The 17,903-nt window shown below is 41.1% G+C and overlaps 2 protein-coding genes across 6 annotated transcripts in view; one reads left to right on the top strand and one right to left on the bottom strand.

Moving 5' to 3' along the window:
* Positions 1-13,653, bottom strand: part of POLK (DNA polymerase kappa) — a 36,986-nt gene extending 23,333 nt beyond the window's left edge. Inside the window, exons 1-2 of one of the 4 annotated variants that reach the window (XM_049794993.1) lie at positions 13,521-13,653; positions 2,936-3,110 (exon numbers count right to left, since the gene is read on the bottom strand). In XM_049794993.1, coding sequence (XP_049650950.1) covers positions 2,936-3,064 — 129 coding nt within the window. In that variant the 5' untranslated portion in view covers positions 3,065-3,110; positions 13,521-13,653. Of the gene's footprint in view, positions 1-2,935; positions 3,111-3,787; positions 10,680-12,915; positions 13,248-13,520 lie in introns of those variants that run through there. The other 3 variants (XM_049794994.1, XM_049794992.1, XM_049794995.1) reach the window with 3 other exon arrangements.
* Positions 13,654-13,821: 168 nt separating this feature from the next.
* The window catches only part of CERT1 (ceramide transporter 1), a 75,488-nt gene continuing 71,406 nt past the window's right edge, over positions 13,822-17,903 (top strand). For both annotated transcript variants that reach the window (XM_049794561.1, XM_049794560.1), the window contains exon 1: positions 13,822-14,255. In XM_049794561.1, the coding sequence (XP_049650518.1) occupies positions 14,160-14,255 (96 nt within the window). In that variant the 5' untranslated portion in view covers positions 13,822-14,159. The remainder of the gene's footprint in view (positions 14,256-17,903) is intronic.

The following is a 17,903-nucleotide window of genomic DNA, read 5'->3' as shown; positions in this document are numbered from 1 at the left end:
TAATCTTGAAGGACACTGCAGAATTAGAAGCTATTTGGAAGAGGGTGATGAAAAGCAAATGGGTATAAAAAAAGCCCTCTTGCTCTCAAGTACATAATTGCTCCTTCAAGAAAAGGCATGTATAAAAGGAGATGTAATGAAAACTTAAAAAGACAACAATCACATAGTGAATGTATAATGTGACTTCCCTTCCTGATTTGTAACAAAGAAAAGAGAGCATACAATGAAATAGAAAAGAGGAAAATTCAAAACAAGGAAATAAATACTTTTCTTGCAACATCTGCTTAGCTCACAAGAGAAATAACCTTTTCAGGAAGAGTCTTTTATTGAACCAACTGATAAAATCTGCAAAAGTGGACAAATTTTTAGCTCAAAGCCTCTGACTACCAAACTGTCACTGACGCCAAGAATTCAGCCATAGTCAAATAAGAATCTGGCATTTATATAAAAAGCAAAACCATCCGCTTTTATAATAATGATAGAAAGGACGAATGGCAAGACTAACATGTCATGTCTCATTGCTTAGAAGAAATCTCTACTTAGAAGAAAATAGGGTGTGTTTTCTTTCAATATCAGACATGCATTTCTACCCTCTGCAATCAAACACGACTTGTTGAGACTCACTGAAAGAAATAAGTACCAAATTGTTGGTGTGGGAAGCAATCCAATACTTCAGATTGTTATTAAGCTGTGGGTTTTTTGAGTCTCTTGCAGTATTTCACAGTCGAAATGATATAAAATCTTGTTGTAATACACTTGTGGGTAGTGTTGTAAGTTAAATTTTGAAGACTAAAGAAAAGCTTAAGAAAAAGAATCAGCACTTCTTTTCAGATTTCTCAAGCTATATCCGGTATTTAAATTCTCTTGGGTTTTTTGACAGAAATATATTCTAATACATAGATGCCTGTATATCAGTTCTGAAAGCCTATTTTACTGTTCATACTATTTCATACCAGGAAATGAAACAGTAACTGTCCTGGTAAAATAATTTATCCAAATATCATTGTTAGGGATATGTCTGATGAAGGACTAACTTTTCAGGAAAGAGTGAACAGAATAAGTAGAAGAAACTTCTAATCAAGAAGGGGCTTGATAGCATATAAAGTATCATCACAGTGAAAAAGCAAGCAAAAAACCATTTCCCAAATAACAGCTGTTTGTAGCATGTTTTCTGCTTCCCCCCTGCCCCTGCCCTGGCAGTTAACCACAGAGCAATAGTAGTCAACACAGAATTCATGAGCAAAATCTCAAGCACATAAACTAGGGCCATAGCAACACCAAATAAAATACACATTTGTGCATGGAAAAATAAGAAAACCCAGAGTTGCTCAAATAAAGTGTTATCTCCATATAGTTCTATGTGAAGACTCTCCAATAACAAGTTAGAGGACTAATATTTCAGTGCTTTGTAGATTTGTGGGGTCCTCTGCGGATCTTTGGTACCAAGTTGCACACTACTGGCCACCTCTCTTGAATATGAGACGACAGTCAAGAAGACAGCCAGTAAGCATGAAGAGATTCCACGGAAAGTACTAGAAAAACTTGATTACATCAAATTCCTCAGTTACAGGAAGATGACCAACAGAGGTAGATTGGCTTGGCTGATTAATGGTGGGGTGGTGTTACAGGTTTGTGTGGTGGGTTTTTTTGTAATGGGGGAGGGGCAGCAGGGGTGGCTCCTGTGAGAAGCTGCTAGAAACTTCCCTGGCTCCAAGTTGGACCCACCTCTGGCCAAGGCCAAGGCCATCAGCAATGGTGGTACAGCCTCTGGGAAAACTTATTTAAGAAGGGGAACCTGCAGTGAGCAGTGGGATTGGAATGTGAGAGAAACACCTATGCAAGGTCAGTGAAGGAGAGGGAGGAGGTTGATGCCACTGCAGCCTGTGGTGAGATGGCAGGCTGTATCCCCCCAGCCCATGGAGATAAGTGGTGGAGCAGATTCCCACCTGCAGCCCATGGAGGACCCCACGCCAGAGCAGCGGGATGTCCCTGAAGACAGCCGTGACTCCATGGGAAAGCCCACACTGGACCAGTCTGTGACTGAAGATCAGCCCAAGGAAAGGACCCACACCAGGGAAGTTTGTGAAGAACTGCAGCCCATGGGAAGGACTCACGTTGGAGAAGTTCGTGGAGAACTGTCTCCCATGGGAGGGACCCCACACTGGAGCAGGGGAAGAGTGAGGAGTCCTCCCTCTGAGGAGGAAGGAGCGGCAGAGACAAGGTGTGGCGAACTGACCCCAACCCCCATTCCCCGCCCATCTGTGCCACTGTTGGGGAGGAGGTAGAGAGAACCAGGAGTGGAGCTGAGCCGAGAAGGAGGGAGGACTGTGGGAAAGGTGTTCTAAGGTTTGGTTTTACTTCTCAGTATCCTTGTTTTGATTTGATTTGTAGTAAATTAAATTGATTTTGTTTCTTCCCCAAGTTGAGCCTGTCTTTTGCCCGTGACCATAAGTGGTGAGTGATCCCTTCCTGTCCTTGTCTCGACCCATGAGCCTGCCTTTATATTTTCTGCTCATCCCACTGCGGCCAGGTGGGAGGAGTGAGCAAGCAGCTGAATGGTGCTTTGTTACCAGCTGGGTTTAAACCACGGCAGGCAGGCAAAAAGAATGAAAAAGGGGAAAACAAGAGGCCTAAGGAAGCTGAAACCTTTACAATTACCTCTGGACAACTCTGTGATATTTAGGTACTGCTTTGGGCAAAAAGTGAGCAGCTAAGGATATATTCAGTTGTGTTCCTTCATGTCCCCGTGGATGAATCCAACAGGATCTCCTGGTACCCTAACCTAAAGTCCCTCCCCTTCCTCCCCATACATGCATTTCTTCTTATAAGATGCCCTCCATTTACACATGAGGGATAACATTTGGGCAAGGGAGGAAGAGAGCCTTATGATACTGGACAACAGATAAAGCACTAGGAAAAGAGTAATCAAACCAACCTTGGTAGCTTCCATGATGATTTTGTTGATTTTCTCTTTATCCAAACCTTGCATTCCAGCTTTGTTATCATTGAGACCCATTCTAAGTAGAGCTCCATCATTGCAAGAGCTGTTACCAACTTTTTTCATGTCGTCCACAGTACTTCTTGAAAACAAGTCTTTTAAGACTTAATACCTGAAAAAAAAAAAAGAATTTAAATCATATATTTGTTTCTAAGTTCCAGCTGAACAATAACAAAAAAAAATTATGGAATTCATTAACTGTATTTATTGAACAAGCACTTTATACTTATTCAGAAAACAACATACTTATCAAAAATATGAAGACCTGTATTCCTGTAAACCGGCTGACCTGCCACGCTGACCACATAAAGCCACCTGTAACTCTATCAGTGTTTGGAGACAGTAAGACTTTACTTTTTTATTAACTTAAAAACATACTCTCTTAAAGGCTTTCTTACAGAAATAATTGAGTACCACCAACTTCAGGTAAAGGCACATGAGATTTATGCCTGTATGTTATCCTGTCAGATGAAACAATACTGCCTTCAACACAAAATACTGCTCTTTAGGTTATTACATTAAAAGAAAAGAAATTAAATTATTTCTAAATTACAGAAGACCATTGTTCATTTAGTCCTCATTCCTGCTTGAGACAAGCCATAGAATCTTTCCCAGTAATTCTGAGCTGAAATTCAAAACTTTTCTTTGTGTTAAAGCTCATATTTTAGAAACAGATGGCTTCAATTACAAGTTTTTAATAAAACCTTATTGTTTTATTCAGGGTAAAATTAATGCGTTTTTTTCCCCCATTAATTTGCAGAGCCATGGTATGCAACTAATAGAACTTACCAAGCCTTTACTATTCAATTACTGCCATCAGTAATTTCTTGTACCATGCAGGTACTCCTGGTATGTGAATTTCTGATGTCTTCCCTTGCTGCTTATGAAAATAAATAGCTGAATCCTTCAATAGGCTCTAATTAGATGGTAAATTGTCTAGTTATTAAATTGACCTTAAAAAACTAAAGAAAGCAAGTTTAACCCTCTGTAGCATGAACCTGTGGTCTTCTTTTTGCCAGATTAAACCAAGCAGAATACAAGTGTAATACTGGCATAAATTATTTAACATGTATTTATTACTGGAAAAGCATACAGAAAGAATTTCTTCCTACCTGAAGTTACTGACTCATAAACCACTTCAGATTTACTCTCATGCAGGAAGCACATTCAGTCCTAAACTTCCCCTTCAAGCTGCTCCCTGTGACAGGAGCCCTTCCTGTTTGGAAGCACCACACCCTTTCAGGCACATACAGCAGCTCTATTAAACAACCACAAATTACACAAATCTGAGTCTCACATTTTTTCTTTAAATGCTGCTTTCCCACTCCAGGGCTTGAGTGGGCCTTATTAGCAACCAAACCAAAGAAGGTCACTATGTACTTTTGCACTTAGAGATGAATTTTTGCTATTAAAGAACCACATGGGTGACTTTTTAAAATTAATGGTGGCAATGTTCCTATTTTCCTGAAGACCTTCTCCTGAAACATACTAGCCAACTGAATTCAAGCTATTAAAGAAAGCCATCTTTAAAAAAGATCTGTGACAAAAATATCCCAATTTTAATCATATTCTATTAATTCAGATTATTATTTATGATGTCTTCCGAAGATCAAGATCAGGTAAGTAATGCTGTGTTTATCTTCAGCTGGTTGTATTTCAAAGAACAGAAGGTGATGCAGAGACCAGAACTCTTCTCTTGACCCTTATAATGGCAACTAGGAATGGCTTCATAGCCCTTACACGTATCTATCGAATAAAACACCACAATCACAAACATTTTCATGAATTTTTCACCTACAGTAGGACAATCTCTTACAGTTAACGTACACATTTACCAGAACATTTGCTAGCCTTCAATCAAAGGAAAAAGCACTGCATCACACACAACATTCCAAGTTTCATGTCAAGATCATAAGCACCCCCATATCAATTAGCTTCACAATAATTCCATTGTTACTGGCAATCTCTGGGCACAATTCCCAATAAATACTTTCCTCAAGGTAATGTCCCTCCACTATTCCCCCCAGGTTCTTTTATCACTCCTTCCCTTCAAGAAGCTGGAATGAACACAAGATTGCTTCCATTTCCTCTTCCAGTCTTTGCAAAATTTTTAGCTGTTCCTTAATTCCTGAAAGTGTCTTCTACTCAGCATATACAAATCTTTCCCCCTTCTCATTCAGATCACTCTTAAAGGCTCAGTTTTAAGGCAGAAGCTTTAAACACTAATTCATGTCAGTCAGAAGCCTTCTCTATCATACTGTTGTAAACCCAGCGAGAAAAATACTACCATGATGATACCAGTGATGGAAAAAATAATTGTCTTCAAAAAGTCTCATAAATGGTGGTCTCCTGATGTGTTTTATCTTTTCAGCTTCTTGTGTGGAACAAAATACATCGCTAGTACCAGATGATAAAGTGTATAAATATCAAATAATACCTTAGCTGGAATTAATACGAAAATATTTATTTAAGGACATGATATTAGTTCTCCACCAAAGCTTAAAGGTGTACAGAAGGGAAAACATAAATAACAACTGATAAAATTTTCAGCCACTTAACATGAACAGAACCTGGATATTATCTTGGTTTTAGATTAACAAACCTGAAAAAAAGAAAAGTAAAATATTTAGCATATTGAAGTAAGTAACAAAAACTACAATAAGACAACAGGTATAATAGCACTGTCAGATAAAACCATTATACTGTCACCTCAAGAAGCTGCTGCAAGACTGAGCTGTTTCCTCTAACAGAACACATTAAATCTCCCTCAGCATCATACTGAGTAAGTAGGGTGTGAAATCAGAGAAGTCTGTGAAGACAGCCTACAATGAAATACTATCCTATTATTCCTGTGATTTGGGAATGGGAGAAGGGAGCAGGAGAATCCTAAGTGGAGGAGGTAACTTTCCAATTGCTACTGGAAGGACTTCTAAAGGTAAAGAGGAAGACTTTGGCAGTGGATGCCAACAGTCAATGCAAAACAAAACAGTGGAGAGGAACCACAGAATGGCATTACTGTGTAGGAAGCTTTGTTAGTAACTTGGGATGCTTACAAGTGAATAAAGACCCCTAATAAAACCGCAATCAAGCTCTTCTAGGAGCAAGCACAGAAACTCAACTGAACTGGTCAGACAGGGTTATATAGTATTTGAAATTATCAACAGACTGAAATGGCAGTAAAATCAATTTAATTTCAAGTGCCTCTACTTTTATTCAAATCTAGCATATTTTTGGACAGTTGATTGAAGTAGCCTGAAAGAAACAGCTTGTATTTGATCCTGTGCCACTCCTCCAGCCTGTCTTCAGTAAAAATCCTCCAATTCCAGCAAGAGAAACCCTGTATGTTGTATGAAAACTTAAAATGCCTTCACATTATTATTTTCATGTAATAAAATAATAAATAAGAAAATAAAAAATATTTCTAAGAATATTCAGTTCAGTGGACACAGTGTTATTACGCAGGTTATTAACACTCGCAAAGTATGTTAACAGCTTGCCTTTTATTGATAGTGTTAACAACTTGTTGCAAAGAAATATTAGGGCTGGAAAATGATACCAGTACGGAAAAGCTTGAAAAATAATTTATTTACATATTGAATTATGATTTGATGCATGTAAATTGTGTACCAGTCCTCAAAGAAAATCAAATTCTAACACCTTTGCTATCACAGATGCTCATGCCAACCGTGAGATGCAGAGAAGTTACTAAGATACACAACTGCCTACTTCCCCCAGAGCTCAAAAGCTAAAAACAGGAACCAAGATATATATTACAGATGTAAAGGACCATCTTTTACATCCCAATTTCCCTGAGTAAGTCTCCACAGTGTGTAAAAAAATACTGAAGTTGCAAACAGCAACACAAATATTAAAGATTCCTTTCTATATGATTATTTAATTATTATTTTTAGGATGGCTAAAACAAGGATCTAAATGAAATAGTTTATTTAATTTCTGTAAAACTCATAAAGCCTCCACTAACATTTCATCAAAATCTGACACCTCACTTATTGTAGTATGAGCCCAAAATAAACTATGTATTTTCCCTTGATTAAAATATTTTAGAGATTCCTTTATTTAAACGCTTCTAGTCTTACTTTAGCAAGAACAACAACAAAAAAAAATTATAACAGCTAACTTCACATACAAACACAGGGAATGGATGAAGGGATAGCTTCAGGAATCCTGTCATTATGTAAGCTGCATCAGAATAAAATCAATATTACCTTTGATTTCAATGACAAGGTCAAGAAGTTAATATGAGTTCTGTAAAAGCACTGAAAGCACAATAAACAATTAAAAAAGTTAGGACTTCATCCAGTTTTGACCACAAAGGATCACTTCTCTGACTTTTGGCTAAAATCAAGTGTGGTATAGTATGGATCACTCTACGTTCAAAAGATAAACGCCTCTGAAGTTAGTACTACACAAAAAACATCAACGATAAGTAAAAGAAAAAACTTCCTTTCAAATATCGAGATATATATACTCACGAGATCCCTGGTCTTTTATTTTTCTTATGAAAACTTACAAATGACCCATTCTCAAATACTACTGAAGTTCAGAGTGGTTGGTACAAATGTGGGATGGAAAAATTTCTTCCATAAAACAATCATTAAAATCACATCCATGTAGAAGGTGGTTGTGAATAATATGGAACTCCTAGAACACTTCATAAGTGTTCGTAAGATCCTCAAAAGTCAAATATGAAATATCCAGGTTTAACACATCTTCAGTAAAAGGGTAATTCAGTAGTTTAAGACTCTAAAAGAGGCAATTTCAGTTACTTCAAAAAATACACTTGTGATAAAACATTGCTGGGTCACCACCTCACCATAACACACACTTAAGCCAACCAAAAACCTCATCATCCAAGACAAGCAACATGAGAGAAAATAAGCAAGCTAGGTAAGTGTGTTTCCCTAGTGAGAATGCTACAAAAATGAGTTAATAACCATTCTTCGCAGTCACTTTCTTTTGTATTGAGATGGAATTAAGCTTACTGTCATAAGCAGCTTCCTCTACCAAAACTCATAAACTAATGAGCAGTTCCTATTCTAGATCTCAGACAGCACAACTCATATTCACTTATTTGCAAAAACTTTCAGTTTATACAAATGTAAAATATAAAATATATCCCAAAATCAACATGTAGAAAGTTATATATATACTGAATCAAAAGATAAGAAATAAGTCCTTAAAAAAAACCCCACAAAACACCCAAACAAACAAAACCCTAATGAAAACTGTTTTGATGAGAGATGTGGAAATCTTTAATGTTAAACCCCACTGTAAGTGAATGGGGATACTCTTGTGCAGAAATGAAAATCACTTGTACCAAAGACTATACTTCACAAGTAAGCATGAAATACTTTATCTACTTCATTACTTTTTACCAAGCATTGAAGAATACTTGAAGAATAAAGAATTGAAGAGTGAATGCACAACAAATAAACCAAGCAGAGTGATTCAAGAGTAAGTCTCAATCCCAACCTTTCTAATGTCTCCCTTGCACTGGAAATTATTACAACTGGAAACCACATCATGGGCCACCTCAAAACAAAGCCTCTCAGTACTACTGAAACAATACTATAAGTAATAAACAAAAGATGCTATACGAGACCTTCCCAATAAGACCAGAACTCATCTAAATCAACATTTTTAATGGACACCACTTTGTTTTTACTCCGATTGCTAATTAAGATTGAACTACTGGCCACGTAGCTACACTTCTTATTCCACTCACTGCACAGAAGTATCTTCACCGAGGCTGTGCATACAACTGTTCACAACACCATCATTAAAGAACTAAAATCCACCTAACCCACCTTGGTATACAAGTTCATGTGCCAATAGTCAGGTCATTTGAACAATTGGTTTCCCACAAATGCATTGCATTATTTCTTGAATTTCTAAGAAAAGAACAAACATACATTCAATGAACTACGAAAACTCAACCCCGCTAGAATATTTTTAACATTTCTGATACTTAAAAGGCTACATTACAAACTCCAGTAGTGCATTTGATTTCACACTACTTGATTTATCCGTTACTTGGATAAGGATTTTATCCCAAACCAGTAGCATTACATTAAATACTTTCTGGCAAGAAGTGCACCTGTCTTTTCTAAGTATTCATTTGGCAAGGAAACATTCTGGCTGACGGGATCAAATTTAACAAACTCCTTAACTCTCATTTCCTTGTGAAAATATGTTCCTCTGATAATGATTTAAGTATCAGCTGCTCTAAAGTCTCTCCTCCTCAGCAGGATAAACCACCAACAAAGAACTGTGCAAGCAAACACATCAGACTGCCCTTCTGAACTATCTGCTCAATTCTTTTCAGCCACAGGGGTTTGATATTTATTAGAGCCCTGGTTTCCAAATAGCCCCAAGAAAAGGAGTCCTGTCAGTTTTAATCCTGTAGTGATTTACAAGAAAAGAACCGGCAGAAGGAACTGCACAATAGTGTTACTAGCATTTAATATACACAGTGTTACCACCTAGGTTGCCTACTAGTACATTCAAAACTGCTACTGTTTCACTTTCTCTCTCTCTCTCAATATACAATAAAATCTAGTTCCCTGGAAAACAGAATCTTCTAAGAAAGATGTAAGTATATTTAAAAATGTAAAAATAAAAAAATTGTACATGATAAATGAATACTGAACAGAAAACCGGGCCAGGATTCACAGAAGTGAAAATTCCAAGTGCCCAAGCTGACACAGCTGAATAGGACTATTTTTCAAGTAGCAGCTGACTCAGCATTTTACAAAAAACATAGATCCCACACAAGCACCTAAAATTAGCCTTCAAAAAACAAAGCCCTAGAATTGTCCTTTCTGAACTCACTGGCTTTAAGATATAACAAAGACAATTCAATCCGTTTAAAAAGTAAAAAATTCGCACTGCAAATTAAACAGATAATAGAAACTGCTTCTGACAATACCCAAAATTAAATGTCGAAACACCTATTTTATGCCACTCATCAAACTGTTCGAACACTTCTCCGCTTATGCAAAGAGCAACACAAGTGAAACAAGTGGATTACTCATCCCCTATTAATTTTCTGCAGGCAAGATGCAGTACAATTCTGTTGTAAATACTGTTTTCAGCTTCTCTGTCTAAAAAAACTCAAGTCTTTAAAACTACAGAGTTTATTCAAAGGGCAAAGAACTGTGGTATCTTCCTCTGTCTCTGGTCAGCATTTTACAAGACCTTTTAAACTGAAAGACTTATCTCAAGTTTGTAACCAAGTTTTCCTAGTACTTCTGCCTTACTGAAAACAAATGTTTTAGCAGTTTAATCCATAAAGAAAATAATGGAGGAATTGAACTATTATTAACAACATTCATCACTAAAAACTCCACCAGAAGTAGTGTAGTTATCTGCAACTGCAACCTCCTTTCTACAGATATGTGTTTATTGCCAATATATTCGTAAATAGCAGTAATCTTGTTTATTTTTTTTTACTTAGAAGAAAAATCCTAATACAATGATTCATAGAGACCACAATTGTTTCAGAAAAAATTGCCTGAATCATCTGTATCTCAGAGCCTATACTATTAGGCAATATGCTGTGGTATAAAAAAAGCTCCTTCAGGTATCCTCTTAAGAAAAATAGTCTTACATTTGAGAACAAACATAACCATGAGCATGAACACAGTAGAAAATTTTTATATACTAGTGGTGAATGTGTTCTAATAACATACAATGAACACACAAAACCAGAAGGTACAATAGTGGAAATAAGAGACATAAAAAGGGAGAAGAAAAAAACTAGGTATTTAGAAAGTTACCCACTTTATGATGTTTATGACTGACATCTTTGAAGTAAAAATCGAAACCCCATTTTTGTATTACAAGTAGTATATCAGCAATACAGAACACTATCTGTTCCACTATGCTAACAAAGGTGATGACTATTTCCAGTTAAAACAATAATTTGTAAAACTTCTCGCAATCTCTAAGACACTAGAAGGGGTACAGATTGAATACTGGGGCTTGTGATGAAAGAACAAACACAGCATGGCAGTGGAAAATACCGGTCCAGTGGAAAAGGCATAGAAGGAGGTAGAGAGGAGTTAGAGGTCTACATCAGCACATCAGTTTGATCACCTCCATTTCCTATGCTTTGGTTTGCATCCCAGATTGGTCTTGGAGCAGGCAAACCAGATTCCTTTCAAACTAAACTAAACTGGAAGACTGTGCTTCCAGAGGACACCTAACGCGTTACAATTGCTAATGCATGTGCCCTCCATGGGACCCGACAAAGAAACACCTCTTAAAGCATATATAAAATGAACTTGGGGTCCTCAGCACACCAAATCTTTCCTTTACAAACCTACTCCCAATGCACCACATTCTTGCTAATGTAGATATAGCCTGATCTCCTTAAGAGTAACAGATACCAAGTTACATGTGAAAAAGATAGTCAGAACATTAGAAAGAAGAGTTAATTTACATAACGTATTTACAATCCCAATACACCTTTTGGAAGAATATAAGCCAGTGACATTGTGGAAAAAATAAGACATATTAGGAGGATGTGGCAGATGTAAAAAAATCTAATAGCACAGAGAAAGCATTATACAAAAAGTTGAAAAGGCAAACCTTTTAGCATCCAGTATTTATTCATTTTAAATTTGGTTATAAAATATTAGCTAAAATTAATAATTAAACAAATATTCTTTCTAAAAAGGATGAACATATTTGTTAAACAACCTGAAAGAATAGCTACCCCTGGCATTTTTGTATTTTAACACCTGCTTGAGTCAATCCATATTCTGGAGGGGAAAAGAAAAAAAAAAAGGAGAGGAAAAAAAAAAAAAGGAGCTGTTTCTAGAACTAAATGAACAGTCCTAGCCAAAGAGTATGACACCGCATGACTATGTAGTACACATCACTGCCAAAAGGATTTGCTCAGACATGTGTCTTCACCTCCTGCTCTTCATCAGGACAGAGAAAGAAGTTCATTCAGAGTTTAATGGGGAAAGCACAACTGGCTTTACAGGTGATACCACTTAACTTCATCAACATACTGCAGAGAACTATAAATTATTCTCATACATATCAATATATACAAAACTCAGCCACTCTTCTTGCTTAACAGATGCAGTACATTGCAACAGACACTAAGAAAAAATATCTTCCTTGGTTTCCTTCCAAACAGCTGGTGAAGCAAAGAACATAGTTTCTCAACAATGTTTCATATATTAGAAAATTGTCTAAAATAGAACCCACAGTAGACTCATAAATTTTCTTCTGTGCATTCCAGGGATTACACAAATATTAAGATGTCTGTGACTGTTCTTTATTTGTAATTGTTTAGGACAATGACGCTGCTTTACCAATCATTCCCAGTGCTGAATTCATTGTAAATGGATTTATAACAGACGCTTTGAGCTAGTACTAATATTACTTAACTTTTACCTGCTACATATATAGATAATGCATATAAATAGCTGCGTCAATGCTAAGAGCTCTTTAAAAAAATAATAAAACCCTAAATGGAAGCTTTCAAGCAGTATAACATGGAAAAATTACACAACGATTTGTCACAAGAAGGCAGTCAGAGAAAATACAATTGCACAGCATTGCTCTTGCGATATAACCAGAAGTGCGTGTTCCAAAACTGAAGTTTCCTCAACCAACACACATTTTTATTTCAAGAAATCACGAGAAAGGAGATGAGCCAGCACAAATCTTAAGTCCTCTACAACCCACTACATCGGTTTGTAAGTTGTGAAATGGCAAGTTCAACTGCCTTTTTTTTTTTTTTCCTTTCTGCAAATATTTCTCCACCCATAAATATTGGCAAGTACACACTGCCCAGACGTAAGTCCGAAGAGAAAAATTATCGTTTCGTTCCCTAAACTGCGAAATTATTAGGCAAATAAAAGACAGGACACAGCTACCTCGCAGCTGAGGCAGACTGCCGACCACCACTCTCCGCTCCGCTCATCGCACGCCTCTGGGCGCAGCCGGGGAAGCAGAACGAATGCGGGCGGCGCAGAGGCGCCCCGTCGGCCGGGAAGGAGCGGGCTGCCGAGCCCACCCGCGGCCGCACAGCCCGGCTACTCGGCACGCCGCGCCTAACGGCGATCGCCACCGCCCGCAGGGCGAGGGCCTCAGCGGCCGCTTCGCCCCGCGACCCCGGGGAGCGGCGCCGGTGCCCGCCAGCCCCGCGCGGGCGGCAGAGACCCGTTACTTGAGGCGGGACGGGCCGCCCTCCCCTCCTGCTTCACCCGGGAGCCGGCAACACCTCCCGCCCCTTCCTGCGGACCCCGCGGCCACCATTTTTGTTAAGGGGAAGGTTTGGCGCTCACCCCCCGAGGCCCGCCGGTTTGAGGCGGGGAAGAGGAGGCCGCATCTCCCACGCGAGAAGGCGAGCAGGGCCGGAGAGACGCTTCACCTCGCTGGAGACAGAGCCCTCTCTCACCCCGCAAAAAAAGTAAACCAAGCATCGCCCCAAGCAGCACCGCTGCCCTCGCCCGGCCGCGGCGGGAGCGGAGTTCCCCACCTCATCGGGGCCACGGAGGCGAAACCCGCCGGTGCCGCCACAGAAACGACGAAATCAAGATGGCAGCCACCCGCCGACGGCCGGCAGAAGGCGGCGGCGGCCGACTACATCTCCCAGCATGCCGTGCTGCGCCAGCGAGCACCAGAAACTACCTTTCCCGCGCTGCAACGGAGGCCGGGCTCGCTGCCGTGCGGGGCAAGACTACAACTCCCGTCGGGCGCCGCGCGGCCGGGCCGGCGGGGTGGGGAGGGAGGGCCGTGGGGCGGAGCCGGCAAATAGTGGCATACAGCCGCCGCCTCGCGTAAAATGGCGGCGGCAGGAGCTGCGGGGCTCTGAGCGGAGTGCGCGGCAGGCAGAGGCGCGCTCGCCCCTCCTCCCCTCGCCAGCTCTATGTTGTGGCTCTTGCCGCGGGCGGGGGCTGCGGAGCTACGGTGAGGGGGAAGCGCGAGCCTGCGTGCCGCGGCGCCGGCCGTTTGCTGACAGAGGCGGGCGGTGCTGGTGGCACCCGCGGGCGCGGAGCGGTGCTGCTCAGGTAGAGCCCGCCGCTCCCGTCCCTTCGGCAGGAGGAGGCTGAGGCTGCTGTGGGCGGGGGCCGCTTCAGCTCTTCCCTGCTCGGTGGTGGCTGCGGCTCGGGTCTCCATGTCGGACAACCAGAGCTGGAATTCCTCCGGCTCCGAGGAGGACCCCGAGACTGAGCCGGGGCTGCCTGTTGAGCTCTGTGGGGTGCTCAGCAAGGTAAGCCGCCTCTCCCCCTCCCCGCGGCCTCTCGCTTCCCCTCCCCACGCTCCGGCCGCCCCCCCCGCCCCACTTCGCGGCTGGCCGAAGGCTGTCAGCCCCGCTCCGGAGGATCAGGCCGAGGCGCCCGGCGCCGGTGGAGGGGCCTGGGGCTGGGGGGCGGGGGCGAGAGGCTCCGCGGGAGGCGCTGGCACGGCTGGGGCAGCCGCCACCTGACGGCGGGGAGCCTGCCAGGCAGCCGCTGCGGCGCCCGGCGCCAAGCGCCCGCGCCCCCTCCCTCAGCGGCGGGCACCGGCACATCCCCGCCGCCGGGCCCCCCGCCCCTGCGCAGTTGCCGCCCGCCCCTCCCCAGCCCGGGAGGAAGCCCTTCCTCGGGGGGACAGTCGCGGGAGCGGCTGCAGCCCGGACGGGCGGCTGGGGGAGGCCCCTGCCGCCTCCGGGGGTCCCTGCCGCCCCCTGTCCCCGCCCCGAGGCTCGCTGGCTGCCCGGCGTGAGGTTCCGGAGAGCCGGGCCCGGGAGGAGGCGGCCCGGTGCGCCGGGAGAGGGCGTCTCCTCCGCGCCTTAGGCTCCTGGCCGGAGCCGGCGGCGGGCCCGGGTGCGGGCTGGGGCCGCGGCACCCCACTCGCCCCCCGGGAGCTCCCGGAGGCGGGCGCAGCCCGTGGTCGCCCCCCAGGAGCGGGCAGCGGCGCGGGAGCGGCACGGCCTTCAGGCCAAGTATCGAAACAAGGCAATAAGATACTCCTGCAGCAAGAGACACGGGAGGTGGCGAGGGGCGGAAGGAAAATGTCCCTAGAGCTTGTTTCCCCTTTTAAAAATAAACGTAATTTTTTGCTCCTTTATCACTGAAAATAAGATGACTTGCAAGTATGTGTCAGGTGATACCGGCAAATTTTATTTTTAGGAGTACTTTAAAGTTGAGTATTGAATTGCTAAGTTTGAACGCAGATTTTTATTTTTTTTTTAGTTTATTACAGAACATACTGTCAGAATAATGTTTAATATCTTTAGAATTAAAGCACTATGTTTTGAATTTTTTTCCTACTCTACATGATAAGGCTGGACACAAGCCAAAGTAGGAAGCACAGGTCACAGGATACAGAGATCATAAACCAGCCCTGGATGCTAAGACGACGGCCATAACGAAGCTAGCGTTCTTGTTTTCATGAGGGACTTGGTGAACTCTTCCAGCCTGAAAATGTTTCAAAACCTAGAGATGAGAGGAATGGCTAGAAAAGAAGGGGCTCGGCTTTTGTTTGTAAGATCTTGACATCTTATAGTGGATGGGGGAGGGAGAGGGTGAGACAGATATGAAATGTTACAGCAGTTGAAATGTGAGGTTTTGGTTTAGTGTAGTTTTATTGGGTTTTTTTCCATTGTAAAGTTTTCCTTTGATTAGATACTTCCATCGTTACAAAGGATGTAATTTGTGGGATGCAATTGATTTTTATGTTGGCAAATTAAATACTCTATTAAGTTCAGGTGCTGTTCCCTACTGGTGTAGCAGGTGAAGCTGTGCCTTCTGAAATTCTGTAGCTTAGGTATGTGCAAACTTTTTATTTTTCTGGATGATTATGCTGAGTGTAGCTGATGCTGCCTTTCCTGTGAGAACACGGGATGTAATCCGAATAATCAAGTATGGTGAAACCTGTTGCAGTGAATGTGCCTGAGGGATAAGTTTACCTTTTGTTAGTTGATGCCTTTGTTGTACTTGAGACAAACTAATTAAAATGAAATGGTAGCATGTGAATCCTTCTTCTAAGGAAAATCTATTTTTAATAACTTACTGTGTATAATTAAATTCTAAAGCTGTAGAAGTAGGCTACAGTTCTGTGTGTGCTTAGTAGTGTTTCAGTTGTTCTGCCCTTTGGTAAAGAAAGGAACTTTGAAGGAAATGGAGTAGTTTGGTGAGAGAAGCTTATTAGCAGTATGTCCTGCTGGTGTCTTTAAAATGTTTTAAAACTCTAGGCTTTTTTCCATTGTACTTTCTGCTAACAATTTCAAGGTGGATATGAAGAAAGAACTTGAATATGGAAGAGCCTTTCTTGAAGCACAAGAATCTAGATGCTTGAAAAAACCAGTGGTCTTCTCTTTGCCAAAATCTTGTGCCTACCCAGTGTGCTTTAGGGAGTCTCTTAATTCATGGCACATTTTGATTGCAACAGCAAGCATTGATTGCAACAGCAAATGCGAGATTGACTGCTATATTTGTCTCTCTTAACTCTGTCAAAGAAGGAAAGGTGCTTTTCTCCCTGTCCCTTGCTCTTTTGCCCAAGATGACTTTGGACTCCGCCTTTTGCATCTGGAAGGAGTCAGGAACATGAGAGATGGGAAGAGAGGAAGACAAGAAGTAATATAGCTCTGTGACCACTTGTGCTACCAGTTCATGTACTGAGCACAGCTGAAGCTTTCTTTAAGAAATGCTGAACTTGGCAATTTGATGTATTAAGAGATCAAAAAGAGCTTCATCTCTGGAGAGCAAATTAAGGTCTTACCTATGCTTGAAACTTGTTAGGAATTTCTGAGCTATAGAATTTGTTTTCCTTAGACCTCCTCTTGTTATTACTAGAGTTAACATGTAGTTATGGGACATGTATTAACTAATATGTGTAGTATAATGTGGAAATAAGACTGTTTAGTCAACTTTCTTCCCCTCCATTTCTATATTACAAAATGAGGAATAACGGTTAGACTTAAATGCTAAAAAGAGCTTATCTCTCAGTTTTTTGTCAAAGAACGGTTGTCATGATCAAAGAAATGCTTGCATGATAAAATTTTTTTTGATGGTTTTGTTTCCATTTTTATCTAATTTATAATTTTTGCATTGTGATTGAAGGCCAAGCACCAGTGTATAGTCAGAGTTACAAAACAGTCCTGATGCTCTAGCAGTGTCATATGATTCTACAAAGTGCAGTTGGGAGCATGTTGCAAATTTATAAAAAGTATGCAAATATATAAAAGATGAATAACCAGAAATTTTAGTCACTTCTTACTAGATTTCTGTAGGATGAATCCAGGACTTGTTCCTGGAATATTGGTTTCATTCCGTCTGTGAATGTGGAGTCCCTAGAAAAATCTGAATAGCATAAGGATGATTGGATGTCTGCTGCTAAGCAAGCAAGTATCTTCTTAATGAGAAAGTGGTTAGGAATTAAAACCTAAACCAGTATCTATGGGCAATATTAAATTGATAAAGAACTGATTACTCTAGGTGCTACAATAGTTATATGCTGTACTGTGGCATAGTGGCATGTTTGTATTTATAGGAAGAGAACTAGATACTTTAGTAAAATACTTTTTGTAGAAATTAACTTTTATATAAAATAAATTATTGCATGTTCTGCTTAAGTTTGGCTTTTGGTCTAACTCCAGATTTTAAATCAGGTGGCTAAACTCACCTTTGTGATTAATGTTTGATTTTCCCCCTCTCCCCCTTTCTTCAATTTGTGTCTTAAGTATGTTTATCACCTTTTTTAACTGGCTGTGGCAATGCAGTTGCAGTCAAGACATCTGTTATCTTACTGTTCATTTGAAACAACTGATTTTTAGTACCTTTAGGAGTTTGTAAAATTATTTTAGGACCTCTGAGCAGAATAAAGTTGTCATTTGGGAATAACTTTTAAAAATAAGTTGCTTTTTTCTCCTAGTGCT

This window comes from Accipiter gentilis, chromosome Z (genome assembly GCF_929443795.1).
Source record: "Accipiter gentilis chromosome Z, bAccGen1.1, whole genome shotgun sequence".
Taxonomy (NCBI): domain Eukaryota; kingdom Metazoa; phylum Chordata; class Aves; order Accipitriformes; family Accipitridae; genus Astur; species Astur gentilis.
The sequence above is the reverse complement of the archived record's forward strand: the minus strand, read 5'-3'. Positions and strand labels throughout refer to the sequence as shown.